Source organism: Myxocyprinus asiaticus, chromosome 24, assembly GCF_019703515.2.
Source record: "Myxocyprinus asiaticus isolate MX2 ecotype Aquarium Trade chromosome 24, UBuf_Myxa_2, whole genome shotgun sequence".
NCBI lineage: Eukaryota > Metazoa > Chordata > Actinopteri > Cypriniformes > Catostomidae > Myxocyprinus > Myxocyprinus asiaticus.
Genome location: NC_059367.1, coordinates 6,423,803 through 6,449,463, shown reverse-complemented (window position 1 = coordinate 6,449,463; position 25,661 = coordinate 6,423,803). Strand labels below are relative to the sequence as shown.

Here is a 25,661-nt window from a genome sequence, read left to right as displayed (position 1 = left end):
ACTAGGTGTTAGACTATGATCTGCCCTGTGACAGACGAGTTTGACTCAACTATGCTCAGATTTCGAGATAACAGTGTGTGAATATTGTAGTAACTACAAAATCCACACTTAAACCAATTAAATTTGAAGCCATTCCTCTCAGTTTCAGTGTTGCTGTAGATACTGTGTTTTGCTTTGGTAGGACAGTGTATTACTCTCAGTTCCATATAACACCTTTGACCATTTTCAAAAAATCCATTCGGCACATGTTTTTATCACTGTCCACAGAATTCAGAGTTTCCAAGTGGGACAATTATGCGTTTAGACAGCATAATATCTGAACCCAATGCTGTAATGTCACTCACCTCCCTCTCTCTCCAGGATGTAGCAGAGGTTCACAGTTTTAAGGATGTCCTCCAGTTGCTGGTCAGTGACGTTTTTCTCCTGCATCTCTTGAACAGAGTGAGGATAGATAACCTGATCTCGCAGTGTTCCCACCGACATGTATGGCCTGCATGGTCACCACCAATGCAAAAAAATTTAATAATTCAGTTTCTTTTCCACAAGAGTTCAAAGAATTTCATGAATCTGTAGTGTTCTTATGGATTACATTTACATTTATTAATTTAACAGACATTTTTATCAAAAGCGTCTTACAAAATTAGGAAGGATAGGACCGTAGCAAGAAAACTGCTGCATTACAAAGTTTCAATTGCATCAGAAAAGTAATAAGCTGGATTCTTTTGCTAAAGACACATCACTGCTGGATAACGTCTCGGTTACTTACATAACCTCGGTTCCCTGAGACAAAGGGAATGAGCCATTGCGTGCTAACGCATATGGGGAGTGTCCTTCCACACAACCTAGTTGAAACCTCTCTACAATAATGCCAATATTCTAATATTGGCTATGGTGTTTGAACCCTGCCTTTTTAGGCGCGTAGCTGTCTGCTATAAAAGCAGGTGCACAAACACCACTTCTCAGAATTTTCTGACTGAGGGACAAGGAGCGCATCACTCGCACCTCAATGAGTCTTGTAGTACGGCCAGCGTTCGCAATGTCTCGTTCCCTCCATCTCAAGGAACCGAGGTTACATACGTATCTGAGACGTTCCCTTACAAATCAGTACACTTGACATTGCATGCTAACGCATATGGGGAACAGAATCCCATCACGCCGCACCATACGACATAACCTTCCAGAGAGGAAACATGACGCCGCATTCCTGTGGGACGGCGACCGACATGAGTATGCCGCAAGTGAGTGACCCTCATGTTGGCCAGGATGCGAGCACTCAGAATGAATATATGAACTATAGTCATGTAGTATGAATTAACCCCTTCACGAACCCAGTCGGGAAGGGAGTTATTTATAATGAAATTGCTTGTGACGTTATGGTAAATTACAACAGCCTGAATGCAGGCGGTTGTGTAAAATGATGGGGAGCCCGTACTTAAGGGGAGGGGCATAAGAATATGTTTGGCAAACTAAATAGCAAGTGCTCTAAACAGCGAGGACTTGTGAAGAGAGAGACGTTACGTCTAGGTTGTAAAACCTTGCCATTGTGTTTTGAGAAGACCATCCTACTGCAAAACATATGTCTTGTAAAGACACACCGTTCGACCATGCCCATGAGGAGGCCATGCCTCTAGTTGAGTGTCCTTTAACACCAATTGGGCAAATCTTACCCTGCGACTCGTAAGCCAGGGCAATCGCATCAATGATCCAGTGAGAAAGTCTTTGCTTGGAGACGGACATTCCTTTCGTGCGTCCTCCATAGAACAAAAAGAGCTGATCAGACAGTCTGAACAGGTGGGTGTGCTCAACGTATGCCTGCACAGGGCATGAAAAATGCAAGGATTGATCTTTATCTTTAAATGGAGGAAAGAAAGCTTGAAGGTGAACCACCTGCGCTCTGAAGGGTTTGGTTAGAACCTTAGGTACATAGCCTTTTCTGGGTTTGACAATGGCTTTTGAAAGGCCGGGGCCAAACTCCAGACATGAATTGTCAATTGATAGTGCATGTAAGTCACTGACCCAATTTACTGAGGCCAAAGCCAGCAGTAGTGCGGTCTTAACGGAGAGCATGCGCAAAGGCTCAAAGGGGGGCCCTACGAGCGCTTTTAGGACCAAGTTGGGACTGTAGCCGGCCGAGGTGGATTTAATAGTCTTGCTCCTCTAAGGAACTTTAAGATTAAATCATGTTTGCCTATAGTGGTGCCGGCATCAGGTGCGTGATACGCAGATATAGTCGCCACATAAATTTTGAGTGTTGACGGAGTAAGTCCTGCATCTAATTGCTCTTGAAGAAATATAAAAATTTCATGTATGGGGCATTTTACTGGGACTTTGCCATGTGAAAGACACCAATCAGTGAACACATTCCATTTTAGTGCATAGAGGCGTCTAATGGACCTGTAAAATGGTGTTCATGACTGAATGTGTCAGTTCTGGTGCATTTAGCATGCTCCGTTCAAAGGCCACACATGTAGGCTTCGCAGCTCTGGCTGGGCATGCCAAACCGTGCCTTGTGTTTGAGAGAGAATATCTTTCTTCAGTGGTATTTCCAATGGAGGACCATCCAGTATTTCTACCATCTCCAGAAACCAGGACTGATTGGGCCATTTCAGTACAATTATCAGAACTGTTTCCATGTCCACTCAGACTTTTCTGATGACAGAATGGAGGAGGCGCAGCGAGGGAAGAGCATACTTGTGTTTCGCCGGCCATACGTGGGCCAGCGCTACATGGCGACATATATATGCCACTACTGTTGTGTTGTCCGAACGAATCAGAATGTGGTCATTCACAATATTGGAATGAAAAGCTCTCAAAGCTAGAAAGACTGCTAGTAGCTCTAGACGGTTGACATGTCACGGCTGTTTAGCACCTGTTTCCGAGTGTCGAAAGTCGGGCATCCATTACACACCATGCCCCAACCTGTGTTGTATGCATTTGTGGTCAGCACTTTCTTTCTGAAACTTGACCCAGCATAACAGCCTGTTGGTAGAAGGCTGGAGCTGTCCATGGTGCTAGTGCAGCCAGACATTGGCAAGTTACCGTGATGCACATGAAAATGAATTGACTTCAGTGGTAATGTTTTTTCAGTTTGAACTCAAACAGACACTGAAGAATGGTCTGTATGCTGACATTACATTAGACCAGATTTTCCATATGGCAAAGCAGCAAGTCTCAGTGTTCACTCAGTAGAGCCTCTGATTGGCTAATAATAACCAATTGCTGAGGCAATTCAAAACACACACACACACACACCGTTCATTTTCAATGGGGGCGAGCGCCGCATCGATACATTTCGTGAACGTGCGGGCAGCCAGAGACAGACTGAAATGAAGGACTTTAAATTGATACGCAGTTCCCTCAAACGCGAATCTAAAAAGCCGCCTGTAACACAGTGCAATTGGTATATGAAGTACACGTCCTTCAGATCTATTGACGCAAATCAGTCCCAAGGATGGATGTGCGATAAAATCTGTTTCGAGTTAACATTTTGAATGGGCGCGTCGCGAGCGCGTGATTCAAGCGACTCACAACTACAATTGGCCGAAGCCTGCCGTCCTTCTCCAGAATGAGGAAATAACGGCTGTAAATCCCACTGTGTGTGTGTGCAGTCTGTGCACGCAACACCGGCATATAATGGGGTCAGGCCACAGATTGTGCTCAATCGTTGTAAATACAAACTCTGACACGCCCGTGAGGACTTGCCACGCATTCACGCAGTGGGACAGCAGGCTTGTTACTTCATATGAAACAACCTCGATCACGTTCTTTGCGAGAAGATTGTGTATTTCGACACATAACACATATTTCGACCGGTGCGTCTTCAGACGGAACCGGGGAAGACAGAACACCATTGATACGGGCCGGCTGACGTGCAAACTGGATCGTATAATCATGTTCGATAATTTTTAACACCCAGTCGGAATGCTAGTAAGAGCTCGCCACGTGTCCTTGTAACGGGACAGAGGGCAATTTGGTATGTTCATAACATGATATAATGCGGCACTCACCATTGGGAAGCGGTTGCGCATAATGTGAGGCTTTGAAGAGGAAATGCTCTTTATTGAAAAAGTGTGAGCGTCTCATGCATGTGCAACGAGCGCTGTAATTTTTTTGCAATCTTTGTAATTTATTACAAGATATAATGCACCGCTCACCATTGGGAAGCAGTTGTGCATAATGTGTGGGCTTTGGAGTGGGAAAAAGTGTGAGTGTCTTGTGCGAGCGCTGTACTCTTCTTGCAACCTTTGTATATTCATACATGATATAATGCACCTCTCACCAGTGGGAAGCGGTTGTGCATAATGTGCAATTTTTTTTGCATGTGATTAATGTGAGACACAGAAAACAACATTTTGAACAACATTTTGAACAACAATATTCCTTTTCCGAGAAAGCAGTGGAGAAGAGGGGAACAGTATTGTGTGTCACATTATGTAGTAAATCTATTCACAGAGCCTCCGAAAAGGCTGGCTGGAGACACCCGAGCATCAAATAGAGTGGCTTTTCCTACGTCACGCATTTCCGTGAGGGTCAGCCAGATGCTCTTTGAATGTCTCTGGATCATAGCCTTGCTCGTCCATTTGTTTCAGGAGCTTAGCTTGGAAAACTTGGAGTATCGTCATTGCGCAGAGTGCTGAACCAGTTTGGCCCGCCGCTTAGTATGCTCTTCCAGCCAGTGCGAATGTTAGTCGACGTGGCTTAGAAAGATGAACGGGCCGTGCATTCCGCGCCCTGCTACTCGCTGGGCATGACTGTTTTCTTCTCCGTGGGCCACATTTTTGACAGTTTGTTATGAAATTCAGGGAAGAACGGGGCAGATCTACGGGACGCAGTCGCTTAACAGCGTCTGGACCACAGGAACCATTCATCAAGGCGAGACTGTGTAGGTTCCTCTGGAGGAGACCACTCAATATCGACCTCTTCGGCCACCCTTGAAAGTACGTGAAGCAACTCCTTGTCAGCGGGGCATACACGCTCCTCGCCCTCGCTGGGGGGAGGGGCAGTAGCATCATCCACTGACCACTCGCCTGATGCAGCGAGAGACATGACATCATCATCCCCAGCATCAGAACCGCCGAATGAGACGAGTCTGTGCGCTCCTGCAGAGGGCCGGAGCTCGTCACACACGTAATGTATCGGCATAAATGCGTTGCATGGGGATTGGGGGCTCGCGGGGTGTGTGCCAGTATGAGGTCCTCCTCAAATTCATACTGCTCGACCTTGCGGCCCCACCGTGTCTCCTCGTGTGACCCCTCGGGTATCACATAAGAGGCGGGTGGGAGGGCGCGGCAGGCTGAATCATCCCTCAGAACGAGGGCGATTTGCGAGCGCAGCGTCTTGAGACTCATGCCCTCACAGCAAGGGCACACTGGCCATCGGGAGAACCGGGACTTTTCCCGATGGGCCGGAATGGGCCGCGATAAGCAGAACGGGCCACAAAACAGCGCCACGATATGCCGAAGGGGGCAGCGATATGCAGAAAAGGGCCAGACTCAACCCCAACCCTCCACCCCCCCATCAACTTATATTGTTTATTGTGTGTGTGTGTGTGTGTATATATATATATATATATATATATATATATATATATATATATATATATATATATATATATATATATATACACACACACACACACACACACACACACACACACACACACACACACACACACACACACACACACACACACACAATAAACAATATACAAGCAGCCCGTTCACCAGTGAAGCGTCAAGCGGCGAGGCAGATTGATGTTTGCCGGAACACTGCAGGGAAGCGGAGAGTCTTCTCGTTGCCGCGAAGATTCCGTCCGCTGACTCGTGTAGTCGACGTCGTAACAGTAGAGGGCTTCTAGACGAAAGATTAATCGCTATCTTGAAGGAAGAAAATTCAGAGGAATGAACGAACACGTGCACCTGCTTCTATAGCAGACAGCTTTGCGCCTAAAAAGGCTCAAACACCATAGCCAATATTAGAATACTGCCGTTATTGTAGAGAGGTTTCAACAAGGTTGTGTGGAAGGACACTCTCCCATACGCGTTAGCATGCAATGTCAAGTGTACGGAGTCGTAAGGGTACTCCATATTTCTCACTGTGTATGTCATTTTATCCTCATTGCATGATCTCTCTGGTTTGATCTATCCATCTGTCGGTCTATCTTGAGTTTACACATGTATTCGTGTAATAACTTACATGAAACTAAAGCTAAAACTGCTGAAATAAGTGTTAAAAAATTTAGTCTGCTCAAGATTATCATGCATGAAGCACATTCTATAAATGCAGTTCAAAGCTGGGTTGGTCCTTATTCAGAACTGTTTCATTTATGTTTTAAAATACTGGAATCAAATTATTTTAAAGACATTTCAACATTCTGCTGCAGATAGCTTTTTGAGTGGAATATGAATCCATAAATTCTTTTTGATTATCATTTCTATTTCAAATTCTTGCTCAATTCTTTTTTTCTTTTAACAGTCTTGTTCATTGAACTGCAAGTGGGCCAAATGACAAGCAGCTGCTGGTTTTAAATTATGTTGGACACGTCCCATCGTGTGATCATGCAAGGAAGTGATGGCATTGTACTCCTGTTGGGTTGTAATGAAGCAGACATGTAACAGTCACAAGAGCACCATATGTGCTGACTGCTTTTGGATTGTGCTACCCCGTTTAATCTGCACTCTCATCAGTGCTAATTAACATGGCACGGCATGGGAAATGGAAATAAACACATGCGTGCACACCCACGTCTCTGCCTTCAAATTGTTCTTAATTCTAAAACTAAATCCAGCAGACTGTGTCTCAGTACTGGGCCCTGAACCTTTAACAAAGAAGCTTCTGCCTTCCACGCTCATATTTCAATTTGCATAATACATACTATTGGTATTTGCATAGCCATTTCCAATACTATTCCATACTATTTAGTAAAGGTTGACCAATATATCGGTTTTACTGTATCTGGGATTTTATTCATTTTGGACCTTTGTTGCCAATCACAGTAAGTAAAGACTACGATTTTTTTTTTTTTAAACTTTCAATAAATTGGTTATCTGCCCTTTTTCACCAGCTTAATTATCAGTATCTGCAAAATCCACTATGGTCAACCTCTACTATTAAGTATGCAAGATTAAGATTAGTTTGTCCCAAATCATGCTGTAAAATTCAGCAAAAGGTGAGCAATGCAAGGCCGAGACTGCTACAACAGTTTTTAAATGTATGAACCTGAATGTTAAGTAATAAAGGATTTTAAGGTTGCAAATGTAGCTATATGCTTACTTTTACATGCCAACACAAGCAGTACACAACAAAGGGGTCTGTGGTTTCAAGATGCAATTTTATCACATTTTTGTGTCCAATACTGCAATGGTGTCTAAATTGAATTCATACTCAAAAGTCGAGATGGTAATTTAACGATTCTGGTTCAGACTCCGATTCCACTTAACGAATAACAGTGAAGGAAACAGTGTTTTTTTTTTGTTTTGTTTTTAAGTATTTTGTTCGATCAATGGAAGAATGTAGTCGTACAAGAATCAATAATGGAACCGAAAGTAACGACAATAATTTAATTTTAAAAAAACTAAAATTGTTCTTATTGGTTTTACTCAACAAGGAGTGGTTCTCGATTTCCAACCCTTCTCATAAGTACATACTTTCCCATGACAGTATTTTAATGCATATAGTAGACACAGCATGCAGTCAGCATGTAGTGCAGTACCGTTGAGGTATATAAAACATGTGTTCAGGTGAAGGCTTGTAGAGAACTCCACTGTAGACAGGCCACAGACCGCTTAGGATTCTGAACAGAGAGCTTTTTCCACAACCGTTTGGTCCTGTGATGAGCAGATGCATTCCTTCATCAACCTGCAGACAACAGACCCACCCACATATGCATGTTTACAAAAGACACATGAACATACAAAACAGATCCCATAAAATACACCAATCAGCCACAACATTAAAACCATCTGCCTAATATTGTGTAGGTCCCCCTCGCGCAGCCAAAACAGCACCAACCCGCATCTCATTCTGAGATGCTATTCTTCTCACCACAATTGTACAGAGCGGTTATCTGAGTTACCGTAGACTTTGTTAGTTCGAACCAGTCTGGCCATTCTCTGTTGACCTCTCTCATCAACAAGGTGTTTCCATGCACAGAACTGCCACTCACTGGATGTTTTGTTTTTGGCACCATTCGGAGTAAATTCTAGAGACTGTTGTGTGTGAAAATCCCAGGAGATCAGCATTTACAGAAATACTCAAACCAGCCCATCTGGCACCAACAATCATGCCATGGTCCAAATCACTGATATCAAATTTTTTCCTCATTCTGATGGTTGATGTGAACATTAACTGAAGCTCCTGACCCATATGTGCATGATTTTATGCACTGCACTGCTGCCACATGATTGGCTGATTAGATAATCGCATGGATGATTGTTGGTGCCAGACGGACTGGTTTGAGTATTTCTGTAACTGCTGATCTCCTGGGATTTTCACGCACAACAGTCTCTAGAATTTACTCTGAATGGTGCCAAAAACAAAAAACATCCAGTGAGTGGCAGTTCTGTGGAAATGCCTTGTTGATGAGAGAGGTCAACAGAGAATGGCCAGACTGGTTCGAATTGACAAACTCTACGGTAACTCAGATAACCGCTTTGTACAATTGTGGTGAGAAGAATAGCATCTCAGATTGCTATTCTGAGATGCGGGTTGGTGCTGTTTTGGCAGCACGAGGGGGACCTACACAATATTAGGCAGGTGGTTTTAATGTTGTGGCTGATCATAGGACCACCCTTGGAGTTCGCTAGTTCGAATCTCAGGGCATGCTGAGTGACTCCAGCCAGGTCTCCTAAGCAACAAAATTGGCACGGTTGCTAGGGAGGGTAGATCACATGGGGTAACCTCCTCGTGATCGCTATAATGTGGTTCGTTCTCGGTGGGGCATGTGGTGAGTTGAGCGTGGTTGCCACGGTGGATGGTGTGAAGCCTCCACACGCGCTGTCTCTGTGGCAACGCGCTCAACAAGCCACGTGATAAGATGCGCGGATTGACAATCTCAGACGCGGAGGCAACTGGGATTCGTCCTCCGCCACCTGGACTAAGGCGAATCACTACGCGACCACGAGGACTTAAAAGCACATTGGGAATTGGGCATTCCAAATTGGGAGAAAAAATAACTAAAAAAAAATGTTGTGGCTGACCGGTGTATATATTAGTGCTGTCAGTCTATTAAAATTTTAATCGCATAATATTTTGTAGTTAATCGCGATTAACTGCAGATTTAAAAAGTGCTGAAATTTGACACTATATATATACACTTCTTTTCTTGTCAAAATTCATTTATTTCCATCTAATGCAAGAAAACAAATCAATATGTAGCAATATAATGCTTTATTAAAATTTTCCAAACAAAGACTTTAACAATATAAAAATAGAAATGCACTAAAATATCATAAATTCAAGTAACATTAAATGTTTTCCTAAGTCTAAGGGGGAGTTTGACTAATTGAAAGAACTAGTCCCAACATAGGTTGCATATTCATTGCAATGGGCATTAAATCCCTTTAATATTAATCTGGTACTTAAAATAAGCCTTACCTAGGCTGAAAAATATTTGATTTCTATCATAAGTCCCATCTGAGCTTGTTTTGTACATCAAATAGCGCTAAGAGCTCCTTTCTCCATCTTTTTTCCATAGAATGTATATGGGACCGCCACGTTATGCTGTTTTATGCTAAGCTTGTAGGCTCCCCTTTATTTTATTTGTATTATTATTCATTATTATTATTATTTTGAATACACAGATTTTTGGCAGTTATCAGCATACAGGTGTGCATGTAAATGCGCTCAGTGTTTAACTTTATATATAAAAAAAATAAAAATAATAAAAAAAAAAGTTCAAGAACATATTAGCTATTTTTGGCAGGGCTCGACATTAACGCTTGTCCGCGACAAGTGGACATTTTGAACAGGCAAGTTAAAGAGAATTTTACTTGCCCGACCGGACAAGAAGCCTGATTAAAATGTCAATAACAAATGTTAGCTCAATAGTGCAGGATTGCGGGGATTGAGCACAATTTTAATAATTCCCGCATGTTTCACTTTCAAAATGCGGGGAATTCCCTCTATCGCGTCGCCCTCTCTCCCTCTGGCCTTCACTCATGGTGCAGCATTCAGCAGCTTGTGAGTGCGAGCAATGGGGAAGCGCGTATCTGCTGAACTTTAGAATTTACATATATAAATGGGTATAAACCTGTTAATTGGACATGCGAATGGTGTTGTACCACGTCTTTATAAGCGAGCGATGCGATAAAACTATTGCTCAAGTTTATAATCAACAAAGCTGTCTTCAACGCAAGAGCACAACGTTGGAAAGATCTAATTTTGTCTCGTCACATCGTGGCGCTCCCTCATAAAACAGCAAGAAAGGCAGAAATTGCAAAAACGCTTTGTGTAATTATACCATCTGTAGAGTGAAGAGAAATGCTTAAAACAGACATATGCACTCGTTACATCTCTCATCTTTCTAGAGCGCCATCTAATGTACGTATCCGAGGTATTTTCTCTGTCATGTGAATCGGTCAATTTTAATAAGTATATAACAATATAAATTATAATAATATTAATACTATAACATTAATAAATTACACACAATAAAAACATATCTATCTTTAATATGCATGTCTGTTTTGAATATACAACATAAGTGATTTAGCAGCAAGGTTCTCTCATTTTCAGTGCATTTTGTCAATATTAAACAGCCAGGTTTTTTTTTTTTTTTTTTTCAGCCTTTTTCTCCCCAATTTGGAATGCCCAATTCCCAATGCGCTCTAAATCCTCATGGTGGCATAGTAACTTGCCTCAATCCAGGTGGCGGAGGACGAATCTCAGTTGCCTCCGCATCTGAGACCGTCAATGCACGCATCTTATCACGTGGCTTGTTGAGCACGTTACCGCGGAGACATAACGCGTGTGGAGGCTTCACGCTATCTCCGCGGCATCCACACACAACTCACCACGCGCCCCACCGAGAGCGAACCACATTATAGCGACCACGAGGAGGTTACCCCATGTGACTCTACCCTCCCTAGCAACTGGGCCAAATTGGTTGCTTAGGAGACCTGGCTGGAATCACTCAGCACGCCCTGGATTCGAACTAGCGAACTCCAGGGGTGGTCCTATGATCAGGGGTGGAAGTCAGTGTCTTTACTCGCTGAGCTACCCGGGCCCCCAAAACAGCCATTTTTAATGCAACTGGTGTGAATTGACTTGTACTCTCAAAGAGATGATTTACCCAAAAATGAAAATTTGGTAACACTTTATAAAAAGGTTCCATTTGTAAACGATAGTTAACTACATCAGTTAACAAGAACTAACAATAAACACCACTTCTATATAGTTTATTAATCTTGGTTAATGTCAATTCCAACATACAGTATATTAATATATTTTCATACATTAAAATAAAAAGTTGTATATGTTAACATTAGTTCATGCACTATGAACTAACAATGAGCAATTGTATTTTTATTTTTTTTAGTAACTAACATTAACTAAGATTGAGAAAAGCTGTAAAATATTGTTCGTTGTTAGTTCATGATAGCTAATGCATTATCTAATGTTAATGAACCTTACTGTAGAGTGTTACCAAAAATTCTGTCATTACTCACCTTTATGTTGTTCCAAACCTGTCTCACTTTCTATCTTCCATGGAGCCCAAAAGGAGACGTTAGGGAGAATGTTAGTTTCAGTCTCAATTCACTTTTATTTTATGGGGAAAAAAGATGCAGTGACAGTGAATAGTGACTGTGACTAACTTTCTGCCAAAATTCTAATTTTGTGTTCCTCAGAAGAAAGAAATTCATTTACCGTCTTTCTACACTGTGTTCTTAATGGTTCTAAGGTGTAAATGATGTCGATGGATGCTTTTCTTTTTTTTTCTTACATCCTTTTTTTTTTGTCTCCGGACAAGTAACTTTTTTACTCATACAAGTGAATGATCAATTTACTTGTCTGAAGGACAAGCACATGACAATGCTTAATGTGGAGCCCTGTTTTTGATATGGTGCTGTAATTGAGAATAGTGACACTTCACTGGATTTGGTCCTAGAAACTGAAATTTTGGTATTCTGACCACTCTATATGCCTGTTAATATAGGCCAGGCTTAAAATGCAATACTCAATTTTATACAATATGTAACACGGGGTTCCTATTCCATCTCTCTATCCACCAAGGAGTCCTTGACCTGAAAAATGTCAAAGACCCCTGCCATCACACATCCAGACAGCAAGAGAGTGAGAGAGACACACGGGACAAACCACAGGAAATGGCTAAATGTGTTTATAAATTCAGCAAAACCACAGGGTTAAAAGGAGCCACTGATGGGAAAGGCTTGATGCTTTTCAAAGGCCTCTCTGTACAGCACAACATACAGAGAACAGATCGCTCCCTCTCTGTACCCTATCATTATCTTAAAGCCATTCACCAGACACACATAAACACATCAGTGCTGCATCCTGCAATAGCGTCAATTACTATTAAAAGACCTTCAGCACAACAGCAAACCAATGTGAATCATCTCAACTCACGTCATGTGGAAGGGGTGATGATGTTAATGATAATTGTAAGTATAGACACAGGCTGGCTGTTTGATTTTAGCTTGTTTTGATGCTTGTCTGGCAGCTAAGTTGAAAGGTTCTCCAAAAATGAAAATGCTGTCATTTACTCACTCTCATGTCATTCTAAGCCCATATGACTTTTTTTTGTGGGACACAAAAGGAGACTATTTATTTCCCATTTAATGAAAGCAAAAGGGGACGGGTGCTGTTGAGCTCCAAAAATAACTAAAAAGCTCTATAAAAGTAGTCCATATGACTTGAGGTCTATATTACCATAAGTCTTCTAAAGCCATAAAATAGCTTTTCATGACCAAGCCAGGTGCAGTGCTAAGCACAATGACGTGCGCTATGTTTTATCCAATTTTCGTAATAGCGCTAATTCTAAGCACGATTTTCGTGACAGTGCAAATCCCAAGTGAGCGTTAGTCTGCACTATCTGTGGGTGTATGCACCCAAACTGTTGGTTTATTGTATGTTAACGAAGTGCCGCAAAGTGCAATTTACTATTTTCCTGATACAGTAAATAGGTTTGAGAACCACATCTAATCTCGGTGCAAAGTCTCAAATCTAGGGATGTCCAGAAACCATTTTTTTGAGGAGGAGTGCGAGTACCGATACTTTTTTCTGATACTTGCCGATACAGAGTCCGATACCTATTTTTTGTTTTATTTTTTTCTGAACTCCATATCAACACATTATTTCAGTTTTATCATCAAAATGTTAAAATAAATAAATGAATTAAAACTTTAATCAAATGAAAATATAACACTTAATTTTCAACATAATGTTGTATTATTTTTTAACAAATGAAGTGCTTATATACAGAACCTCACAACACAATCCAAAATACAGCATTGGTAAAGTGCTGCATAACAGAGCATCACAGATGTGAGATATTGTTTAAATATAATACAATTACCATTGATTTATTATTAGTAGTAGTAGTAGTAGTAGTAATATAGTGAATATTACATAACTTTACAACAGTGATATTTCTGTCATACTTTTCGTTTAAATTGAGCTTTTATTTTGAATGAGGTTTTATTTTAAAGTGCTTCTGTATGATGACGGCAGCTTTTCAGTCTGAAAAAGCCGGACGCTACGTGACTCAATGTGATCAAACTGCAAAAGCCTGCTATTTAATTATGTATGTACGTATGTGCCTCACGCTACAAAGTATTTGCGCTCTGTTCGCTGTCATCTGCTACAAACAGAGCGCTCAATGCTCTTGACGGTGTTTTCACAGTATGAGCCGAGGAGCTTTAAAGATATGGGCGGTACAGCTGGCGTCGGTACAACACTGCCTTTACACATTCGAAGCGCACTGCACATGCAAAGTAAACGATATATTTATCTCATTAAATTGCAGCTTTTGCGGTTAAATAATCTCACTAGGACATATCGTGATTAGAATTTGTGCGCTGATTGTTTACGTAATGACATTCGTACGTCAAATGGTATTGGTTTTTGGTATCGGAGCATTTTTACCTGCACAAGTACGAGTACATTAGTGTGGTATCGGATTTCAATAAATGGAAAAGAACGATGCAAAAATGTTGTGTTCCACACAACAAATCTCATTTTATAGTAACCCTTTAACAAAGGTTTTATCTATGACATCGTTTTCCTTGCTTTCTTCCTTTTGGTTTGCGAGAGGAGGCCTGCTTTTGGCTGTGCTGCTGGGTTTAGGGAACTCTCAGAGGGCATTATAGGTAATATGTATTGTGTCATGAGCGCACCACATGACTGCGACATCAAGGCTATGAAAGGGTATTAGCACCATACCGCCCCTGCAAATCGAGACGCTGTCTTGGAAACTCTAAGAGCACACCAAAGCACGAATGGAATATAATCAGCACATTGTCTGGGATAGACCAGTGGGGGGGGGGTCACGCAGCGGTACTCATGACCTATTTCTAAGAATTTAGCAGGAAACATGAATTAATCATAAGGGAGCAAACCCTCAAACAAGACTCAGGACATGTGCCCTAAAGATGTCCAGTACATATGCATCCATTGCATTCATATCGCACATTAGTCACTAGTGCATTTCAGACTTGTTTTGTGAGATTATATTCATCTAAAAATCAAAGTGTGTGTCATTTATTTTTATTAATATAAAAAAAAATACTTCAGCATTTTTATCCTGAGACAATTATTAAACATATACTAAACAAATTAAAACTCTATTAAGTCTCCTGAGCTTTGAAAGAGCAATCTATATCAGTAGTATGCATCAGCTCAGCAGGTAAATATTTAAAATGTGCATAATAAACAGCAATTGTAAGAACAGATCAAAGGTAAATCTGTGGTACTGTCGACTTGTTTTGCTGCACTTGTCTTGCTAGCTTTAGAGTTTATGGCTTCAAATCGTGCCAACATGCACCGAGTTGTACAGAGTGATTGGCTTTATCTCTAAACACAGTAGAACAAAGCAAATCAATACCTTCAAAAACATAAGCAAATTATAGCAATAATACTGTTAACAGGTAATGCAAGCAATAGACTCAATAAGAGCGAGGGAGCTAAATACATATCTTTTTTATCCCATATCTTTTGTTGTCGACATCAAAGGTTGTGCGTCCAATTAAACTTTGTGGTATTTTGTGCTTGGTAATATGGCTAATACTATTAAAATATTTGGCCAAGCCTTTCTATAAGATTGGTAAATCACACTTTTGTTAATGTTTATGCAGTTAAAATGTGTCAGTATTCGCTACCTATTTAGGATATATCATGTTACTTTTGCATATTGATGGGTCTAAGCAGTTTATGGCAATACACTGTAAATAAATGTTCATTGTGGATTTTAAGATGTTGGATTTTTTTGCTTACTTTCATACGCTAAATTTGGGGTCACCACTTAATGTCCGATGTAAAATCTGGGTCCTAAAGCAAAACCAGTTGAGAACCACTGCTTTAAGGTGGTAATATATCTTTACCTAATCGCATTTTAAACTATCAATGGTCAGACACAATAACACAAAGCAAAACCTGATATCTTTTACACTTTGTTTTATCAGTGTAGTTCTCTTAGGACTGGGCCAAAGAAATCAGAACAGACAAGAGAAACTCACTGACAGATTCAGATGAATCATGCAAACAACAGCCTGTTGCATCAGACCATTGACTTGTTTACTCTACATGAGTACAAAATATTGCACCATACAGTTACAAATAATTTAATATACCATCCCGCTGAAAAGTGAAGAACAGTTTTAGTTGTTTGTAACAACTATGCAAAGCACGCAACATCCATTTAGCAGTATGAATTATAATGACTCTGGATGTTTTACCTGGATGTTTAGACAGGAAACCACCACATCACCAGTAGGGGTTATAATGGGCAGATTCTCACATTTGATGCCCTGTTCCACATCGACCACTTGACCTAAACATGCGCACGCACACACACACACACACAGAGAGAGAGAGAGAGAGAGAGAGAGAGAGAGAGAGAGAGAGAGAGAGAGAGAGAGAGAGAGAGACAAACAAGACAGTTACTCAATGTAACAGGCTTTATGTTTAGGATTTATCAATACTGAGCAGTATGTATGCAGTATACTGCATAGTTTACAAAAATAGTATGCAAAACAGTATACATTGTACATGATAAATGTTTTAAATGTTAGTACAGTGCTGTGAAAAAGTATTTGCCCGATCCTGATTTCTCCTGTTTTTGTGTATATCTCATACTAAATTGTTTCAAAAATTGAAACAAAATCTAACATAAAACAAAGACAATCTGAGTAAACACAAAATACAGTTTTTAAATGATAATGTTATTTACTGAAGCAAAAATGATATCCAATACCAACTGGGTATGTGTGATTAAGTATTTGCCCCCTTAATTACTAAATCCCCAAATCTATGAAACTGCATTCCTAATGGGGTTCAGCTGGACTAGACACACTCAGGCCTGATTACTGACAGCCATGTTCAATCAAATCAACACCTAAATAGAACTTTTTCAGCAGCATGAAGCTGGCTAAAAGGTCTCACCCAGTGGCACACTATGCCAAAGTCAAAAGAAATTCCAGAAATTATGAGGAAAAAGGTGATTGAAATACATCAGTCTGGGAAGGGTTACAAAGCTATTTCAAAGGCACTGGGACTCCAAAGAACCACAGTGAGATCAAAGCTTTTGGGAGAATGTTCTGTGGACTGATGAGTTGAAAGTGGAACTGTTTGGAAGACAGGAGTCACGTTACATCTGTTGTAAATCAAACACAGAATTCCACAAAAAGAACATCATGCCTACATCAAGAATGGTGGTAGTAGTGTGATGGTGTGGGGGTGCTTTGCTGCTTCAGGGTCAGGGAGACTTTTTTAATTGATAATAGAGAGAAACATGAATTCTGCTCTCTACCAGAAAATCCTAAAGGAGAACGTCCGGTCATCAGTCCGTGAGTTGAAGCTCAAGCGCAAATGGATTATGCAGCAAGACAATGATACAAACATAGGAGTAAGTCCACCTCTGAATGGCTCAAAAGAAGCAAAATTAAAGTTTTGGAGTGGCCTAGTCAAAGTCCTGACTTGAACCCGATTGAGATGCTGTGGACCTTAAACGGGCAGATCATGTTAGAAAAACCTCCAATGTGGCTGAACTAAAGCAGTTCAGGAAAGAAGAGTGGGCCAAAATTCCACCACAGCATTGTGAAAGACTGATCTCCAGTTACCGGAAGCGTTTGGTTGTAGTTGTTGCTACTAAAGGTGGCACAACCAGCTATTAAGTTTAAGGGGGCAGTTAGTTTTTCACATGGGTAATATAGGTGTTGGATACATTTTATTAGCTTCAATAAAAATATAGATATATTTGAAAACTGTATTTTGTGTTTACTCAAGTTGCCTTTGTTTTGTTATATCTCATTTGAAGATCTAAAACAATTTAGTATAAAAAAAAAAAATAGAAGAAATCAGGAAGGGGGCAAATACTTTTTCACATCACTGTATACTACATGCTGTCACCTGACCTCACCATGTTTCTATATCCAGTGGCATCCTGTTCTCATCTTGGAAACAAGGGTTATTTGGCATTTTGCATTTTTTATAATTTTTTTGTACAAAAGTCTTAATTCTTGGCAGTCCAATCAAATAATGAGACAAGGAGAAGATGTTTATATATGCAATAGTATATGCATACAACCATACTATATTTGTATGGTAATGTGCCTATAGTACTGCCTCCATGTGACTACATTATAAATATACTGTACATAGCTTCCCTTTGAACATATGAAAAAGGGGCCTCAAATTATCGCACCTCTGATCTGGAGCGGTCCTTCCACTCTCATGCCATGTTTCACCTCCTGAGCCGCCCCCATCTCCTCCGGCTTCACCTCAACAGCTGAGCGGCGGTACACCCCGACACGCACATCCTCAAACACCTCGAACATCTCATAGACACGGGCCGTATATCCAGCCAGTTCTGTGACCTGCAGAGGGATTAAAGGTTAGGAAAGATAAGTGATTTTGAGAAGTGATAGCCAAGTGGTTATTAGTCACTTTCATGCAGGACAACCGGTAAATATTTCAGTAAAACAGTTTGATAAACTTTTCAGATAAAGCTACAACTTCTTTCACTCACATAGCTGGAAATAATGGCAGGGCACGATTTATCTAAAGCTGAATGCACAATGTCTGCAATGTTGTTTATTTTGCTACATTTTCATGACAAAGATTAGATAAATTTAGCCCTTCAGAACATTGTGATTGTCTCAAACTCTTTGAAAGCAGACTCTTAAGTCAGAGTTTCCTAATGACATGCGTAGCATCTATAAAGGGATTTTAGATTTTGCTGGTTAAGGTAGCCCCTGCTGGTAGATGCAGTAACTACACCATTCTGGTGGCAAAAAAGCATATTTCTCCATTAACTGTGTATTTTGACGAAATAAAATTTATTGTAAGCAACATATAAATTGCCAATATTTCATTGTATTGTAATAGATGTTTTACCAATGGCCGATTTATTTGGCGGGACAAAGGGGAATGCTAACAGATAGCTCTCTCCAGGTCTAACTGGCATAAACACAAAACTATTCCGCAAATTATCAACTCCATAAGTTGGCAAATTGATGATTTGTTACCATTTCGACAACTGGTCCTATTCAAATGTGACCTTCACAAATATGCTGTTAAAACTAAGGCACCTTTTGAAAAGTTAGGAGGAGCTTGTGGCAAAGAACTGAAATGGTAAAAGGTAAAAGTCGATCATGTGGTGTGAGAAAGCATCTCACCTCTTTGTAGGAGCTCATGATTCTCTCCACAGCGTCAGCTCCAGCGTTCAGAAGGTTTCGGGCTGTGGTGAAGGCCTGTGTGCGTTCACTCACCAAGTCCTCTTCTTTCATCACCAGGGCTGCTTGCTTCACATCCTCTGAATCTGATTGGACGTCACAACAACAAGAGTGAAAAATCATGTAAGAAGGGTTTCACACTTTCACTGCAAGTCTGGTTTAACTCTTTCCGTGTAATGTGTGTCCAAAGACAAGATCCATGCAATCCATTTGTCATTGAATAATTTCTCTTTTAATATCCTTTCTGTTCTTTACAGTCAATTGTTGATCAAAAACAACAAAAAATAAATGTTTGATTTTAAACATGAATAGGACGGATGAGGACAGCATGGATGATTTGAGTCTTGTCTCATTAATATGCACTCATTTAAAGACACTCTTTACAGAACTGCTGGTTTTCTTAAAGAGACAGTACAGATTTTTAGCATGTGTTCTACAAATCAATGCAAATACTTTGTAAATAGTTAAAATTATGCATTAAACAAACATATCAAAATATAATATATGAAATATATTATATTTATTGATGGAATACATGTATTTGTAAAAAAAAAATTAAAGCTAAAATGTGAACAAAATAATGAAAAACAAATAAAACATTATATAATTTTAATTAATATAAATAATATTTAATTAATATTTTCGTAATTTATCTAGTTAGACAGACCCCTGTATAATTTTATTTCTTTATTTAAAGGAATTTGGTTGCTTAGGAGACCTGTCTGGAATCACTCAACACACCCTAGATTCGAACTCATGACTCCAGGGGTGGTAGTCAGCGTCAATACTCGCTGAGCTACCCAGGCCCCACAGGACCCCTGTATAATTAACAACATTAGCTGGCAGAGATTTTTTTTTTCATATGTATGCAAAATGGACATTATAATTGAAATATACCCATTTCAAACAATATCGAATCAATCCGAGTCGAAATCGGAATAGAAAGCTTGTAAATCGGAATCAAATCATTAAATCTATCAATACCCAGCCCTAACATTTAAAAATCTTAATTAGGCCTACAACTAACAATTACTTTGATATTTCATATAATGTTAATAATTTCATAAAATAATTGGGTAAAAATGGCCAGATTTTATGTTTTAACAGCCAGTTTTCCCACATGAAGCCAAACACACTCCTTCAAGCAATGTGCAAATTGAAGGCTATAAAAAAACAAAAGTAAACGTATGCTATACAATGGGGTTCACTCATGAAACATTAGCAGAACAAATTCTGTGTAAATCATTCATACATAAATTTGTTCTGCTTTTGATACATGAACAAGGCCCACTGTAAGCAAAAAAAGTTTTTAAAAGAGGTTGTTTACATATAGATGTCTTAAGGCTGAAACATACAAGCATAGCCATGGGAAATAGGGGTGCTGAGGGTGCTGCAGCACCCCCTGTCAGCGTTTGGTGAATTGAGCTGATCACCAATCAACTGTATAAAACATGGAAAATTAATAACAGTACCTAAAATGATTAACAACACCATGACTTCTTAAAAGGTCATGCTAATATTAGCTAATACTTTATACTCTTTAAATGCTATTATTTCAGGAGCACATGTTTTCACAAGGGTTTTCATATGTTAGGCTATATATATTTTATGATCAGTATTCTAAATCTGTTCTTGGAAATGTTTAAATAAATGTTTATACAAATGTTTTTTTACAGCGGTTTTATAGCGTTATAGGTTATTATAGTGTAAATTTGATTTTAGATGTCCAGATCAAAATATGAGGTCCAGCAGGGACAGCATGCTAAACAAGTCATCAGAAATATATGTTATCGACTATGGATCATAAAATATTATACATCATCGCAAAAGGGAGCTTGCTTATGACACCTAGATTGAGCTTCTAGTCCACTCAGAGGCCGAGATATTCGATGAAACAGTGGGGGTGGTGCATGAACTGAAAATTAGACTGAATGTCTATGGACGAGCACATCTGTGAGGACATTAGAGTGCCGCCCTCATTTCGGATTGGCATTTTGTGACGGAAGGTGAAAAATATCTAGTACTTGTGGCCATCTAGTGGAATAAAATAAGATTTGTTGGAGGGAGATGGAGTGAACAGAACCAGAATAACATGCTTTCAAAGTTAGGACAATAGAAAAAGTTATATTCACACATTTTTGGCAATTAGTCCACAGTATGTGTGAATGGTGAGCTTTTAAATTTGAGTGTGAAAAATTGCAGGCAGCAGCCCAAAAATGCTCCGGAGTTGAAGATGTTGAAGTGCCTTTAAGAGCACCATATGTATCAACAAGTGTACTAGAATGTTTTGGACTTCACAGAACCAAAGAGCCTGGAGCCACAGACAGAGCAAAAATAATTACAGATAATCATCATTAAATCCATACCATATTTAGAGTATCCGGTGGCAGTGATGATGGGCACAGCAACCATAACCAGGCCCGATGCGCTCCAGAGATATTTCATCAGGAACTGCTCCAGCATGACATACCACAATCTCTTGAACAGGATCAGGTTAATTTGCTCGGACAGCGAGCTGTAGCTCCGCTGCAGCTGCAGCATCTCGATCTGCGCAGGGCACACATGCAGGCACGCAAACATGCACGGAGACATGCATACACGCAGATACACAGGCAACAAGACAACATCAAGGTGAGGAATACACAAGTGTACTCGCACACAGGTTTGTTTCCAATAATAAAATCCCAGCAGGTTGTTCTTGGCTTATTAATTCATAATGACTTCGTTTCATTCATAATATTTGTTATAATAAGGAATTCACATTTTTTAAAGTGACATCAGAGCACTTTAAAATCATACTGCATGTTAAGAGCTGCTAAATGCAGTGGGTGTGAGCGTATGCTTGGGGTCAGAGAGACCCACACAGACTTTTAACCCAATTCCAGCGTCTTCTCTTTGTTCAAACACGTCACATGACCTCTGCACTGTGAACATTTTCTCTGACCACATGACCGCAAAGTTCAGGAACATGTTTTTAGGGGGGGCAATTGTTTTATCACTGGCACACGTGCATAATATGACACAATGAACCCACGTGTTTGTTCCTCGGTCTTGTAATTCAAAGATTCATACATACATTTTTTATTTGGTCAATCATTTTTTTTTTTGACTTACAGGAAAGACTGGGGACAGTAGCCACAAGGGCTACATTATTTCTCAATAACTAAAAGATTTGAGTCGAAAGTACACATACAAATGTTTGTTTTATCAGCGGTTTGTATGTTAGTTCAAACACCTGCCTTAAAATAGAATTTTCCAAACTAAAATCCAAACTAATATCCAATAAATACCAATATCATATTTTACAGCTGTCGGATAAACTTGTGAACACAATTAAACCACAATGGGATCAAGGGTCACACTCGGGCAAGGGTCAACTATATAATTATGATATTAATTTAGATTTAAACTGAAAGGTTGATCTGTGACTTTTCTCAGGAAAAGGGTATATTTTAGGGGCTGGTAAAAATATAGATTTTCTGATGCACCACGATCTTCATTTAAATAAACTCGATATCGATTCTTATTGATCTTTAACTCTATGCACAGCCCTCCACTACAATGAGAGGGAATCACTCGCATTTGCAAACAAATTTCGTTCTATGTGGCTAAAATGCATATTGGCAACTGGCTGGTAAATGTTTAGATTTCAGTTTTCAATGACTGTGTAGTATAGTGATGGAGTATTCAGCAGCAAGATTATTTTACTGCATATTGAGAGTAAAAGTTGTTCTATGTGTGTCCAAAGACGAGATCCACGTGATCCATTTGTCATTGACTAATGACTCTTTTGATACCATTTCTGTTCTCTACAGTCAGTTGTTGATCAAAAACAACAAAAAATAAATATTTAATTCTAATCATGTGTAGGACACATGAGATAAAGTCGTTCGAGTCTCTCTCGTTAACGTGCATTAATTTAAAGACGCTCTTTACAGAAATGTCCTTAAAGAGACAGTACTGGTTATTAGCATGTGTTCAACAAATCAATGTAAATACCTGTAAATAGTACAAATGATGCAATTAAACAACAAAAATGAAAAAAATATAATATAATATATGCAATATAATATCATATTTATTGATTGAATGCATGGATTTGTTCATTTTTAAAAAGCCAAAATGTGACCAAAATGAAGAAAAACTAATAAAATATAATTGGTACAATTTATATTTTCATAATGTACCTAGTTAGAAGATCCCCTGTATAATTAACAGCATTAGCTGTTTCTTTCAGATGCAAGCAAATAATGGTATGTTATAAACACCTATATTAAATATAAAGGTATTTGTATTATGTATTTGTATAACACCTATATGTTATAGACATTTAATGTTATGTTGTCTGCAGAGAAATTAACTTTCAAAAACAACCCCACACTGGACTATTCACTGGAGTGAAAAGTGTGATAACTAGCCCCGGCTTCCCCTATTTAAGATTATTCTCTTACCTTATGTCCCCCATAGAAGGCGATCTCTTCTGAATTGGCGATAATACGTGAATGCATGTATCTCAGGTCCCCTTTCCTCCTGGCCTCCTCAGCCACCAGTTTACCAAAGCGGGGCGAGAACGCTCTCAGAACCTTGGCAGTAAGTGCCACCACTATGCCAGCTATGATGGAGGGCCATGTGGTGTTGGCACCTTTGGACTCAGCAGCTTTTATGAGCGTGTAACAGGTGACCACCACGTCGAGAATAGGTTTGGTTAGGTTTGAGTACAGATGAGCCACAGAGCCAGCAAACATGACCATATCTTCTGTCAAGGACTGGTCAGGGTTTGCCAATCTACCATCCATGTTGCTGACACGATAGTACGTCTGGTCACTGAAATATAGCATGTAGGCATGGGTGACCAGCCTGGTGCGGAAGGCAAGGGAGAGCTGACCTTCCAGGTAACGGATGGCACTGTTCACAAACGTGGCAGGAATGGCAATGAGCAGCCACTTGGTTAACTCCACCACAAACGCCCTGGGGTCTTTCTTCACAATGGTTTTCACAATTTTCCCATCCAAGTTGGCCACGTAAATGGACAGAAAGGTGCGTGAAATGAGGGCGAGAGAGTGGAAGCCAAGAAGGCTGAGTTCTTTGCAGAAAAAACGAGGAAAGAGGATTTTCAAGAGATGGCTCAATCTCTCCAAGAATTCACGGTTCACAGCTGGGGAGTTTTTCTTTTTTCTGCTCTCTGCAACGTCTTGGGATTCTCCTTTGGAGGTAACCGGGTCAGAGTCATTAACCTGTTTACTAGTCATTCCTTTAAGCCTGCCATATACATAAGGGGAAAGTTTCTTCGCCCCGTATAGAGCGACCAGGAGGAGAACCATCTTTCTCGCAAGGGGTTTCTTGAGCTGGGAGGGCAATTTTGAGTACACAGACATTTTGATTGAGCTTACTGATACTGACAAAAGTTACTGGAAAGTAGATATCTCTAATGTACACAGCTATATTAACATTTATTCATGTAAACTAATTGAAAAGGCCTATAAACGATTTCAATTTCAATTTATGCAAACTGACCGCATGTCAAACTAAACTTTTTTCGTGTTGGTCAATTCATAGGAAATCTAAAATGTTTCTGAGACAGCAGAGTAATATCTTGAGTAATCTCACACGTGCCTCCTCAAGAGTTTCGGTAGAGGTCTCAACAATGTCCCAAACTGTTCTCAGATTTGCAAAGGTATCAAAGTATGCTATGAAAAGTCAGAGAACTCAATATAAATCTTTCTCGTCAAATTTGTCCAAGAACAAATGATTTGAGCTATGCTATCCACATTAATTTTATAGCTCTACACTGTTTCTATAGGTCAATAATGTATTTTCTATTTTTGTTCCTGCTAAGGAATTTTAGGTGAAACATCTGAGAGAAAGTTAACATGTCTCCTGAGCAATACCTTTAGATTCCTACTCCTTTAGATAAAGGCAAAGAGCAATGTTATGTTAATATTTTGTGCGTAAACTAACGTAAAACACGCTATGGTAAATAATTTCGCAAACTTTCGACCTGACAGAAGAGGTAGTTCAAAGTAACAGCTAGCAAATGTCAAGCTAATAAACTCACTTAAGTAAAAAACGAACTGTGCGACACAAAAACTCAATGCAAGTAGCTATAAACACTATTTACACCTTTACATATCCACTATAGTGAATTAAACAGCATGTAAATATCAAATAAGTGTCGTTTGAGCTGAGCTAGCGCTGTTGGCTAACATGGACTTCAGTTCAACTTCCTCGGTCGGAACTTTTGCCCTGTTCCTCTAATCTACAGATCAAGATGTGAAACGTGACAGACCCCCATCATGATGAGCACATGCAGTCTTTATCACTTATAACCCCCAAACGCTCCAAATGCAGTATGAAAGCCGCCGGTGTAATTGATTGAGTCTATGCGTGAATCGCTGTCAGCTGCACCGGGTTTTACTGTATAGAAAAACAGCCGCAATAATCACAGACTAAACTGCGCCGATAGGTGGAGTGAACAGCACGCTCTCTTGTTCATTTACTTCACATTTTACAAAGTAACACCAGACTGTTAATCACGGGCATCTTTCCAGAACGCTCGATTACAAACGTTTATTTACGCTGTTTGTTTTTATTACTGCGCTATAGTACTCTGTTGTTATTGTCACAGTCTATCTATCTATCTGTCTGTCTATCTATCTAGCCTATATGTCTCTCTATCTGTCCGTCCATATGTCTGTCTGTCTGTCTATCTTTCTATTTCTCTCTCTATCTATGTCTCTCTATCTAGCTATCTGT

General features: G+C 39.8%; 1 protein-coding gene across 3 annotated transcripts in view; it reads right to left on the bottom strand.

Annotated features, from left to right (window-relative positions):
* The window catches only part of LOC127415022 (ATP-binding cassette sub-family D member 1), a 34,503-nt gene extending 9,172 nt beyond the window's left edge, over nt 1-25,331 (bottom strand). For all 3 annotated transcript variants that reach the window (XM_051653484.1, XM_051653485.1, XM_051653486.1), the window contains exons 1-7: nt 23,360-25,331; nt 21,275-21,455; nt 18,852-18,994; nt 17,879-18,050; nt 15,912-16,006; nt 7,712-7,857; nt 345-490 (exon numbers count right to left, since the gene is read on the bottom strand). In XM_051653484.1, the coding sequence (XP_051509444.1) occupies nt 345-490; nt 7,712-7,857; nt 15,912-16,006; nt 17,879-18,050; nt 18,852-18,994; nt 21,275-21,455; nt 23,360-24,283 (1,807 nt within the window). In that variant the 5' untranslated portion in view covers nt 24,284-25,331. The remainder of the gene's footprint in view (nt 1-344; nt 491-7,711; nt 7,858-15,911; nt 16,007-17,878; nt 18,051-18,851; nt 18,995-21,274; nt 21,456-23,359) is intronic.
* Between the last annotated feature and the right edge of the window lie 330 nt (nt 25,332-25,661).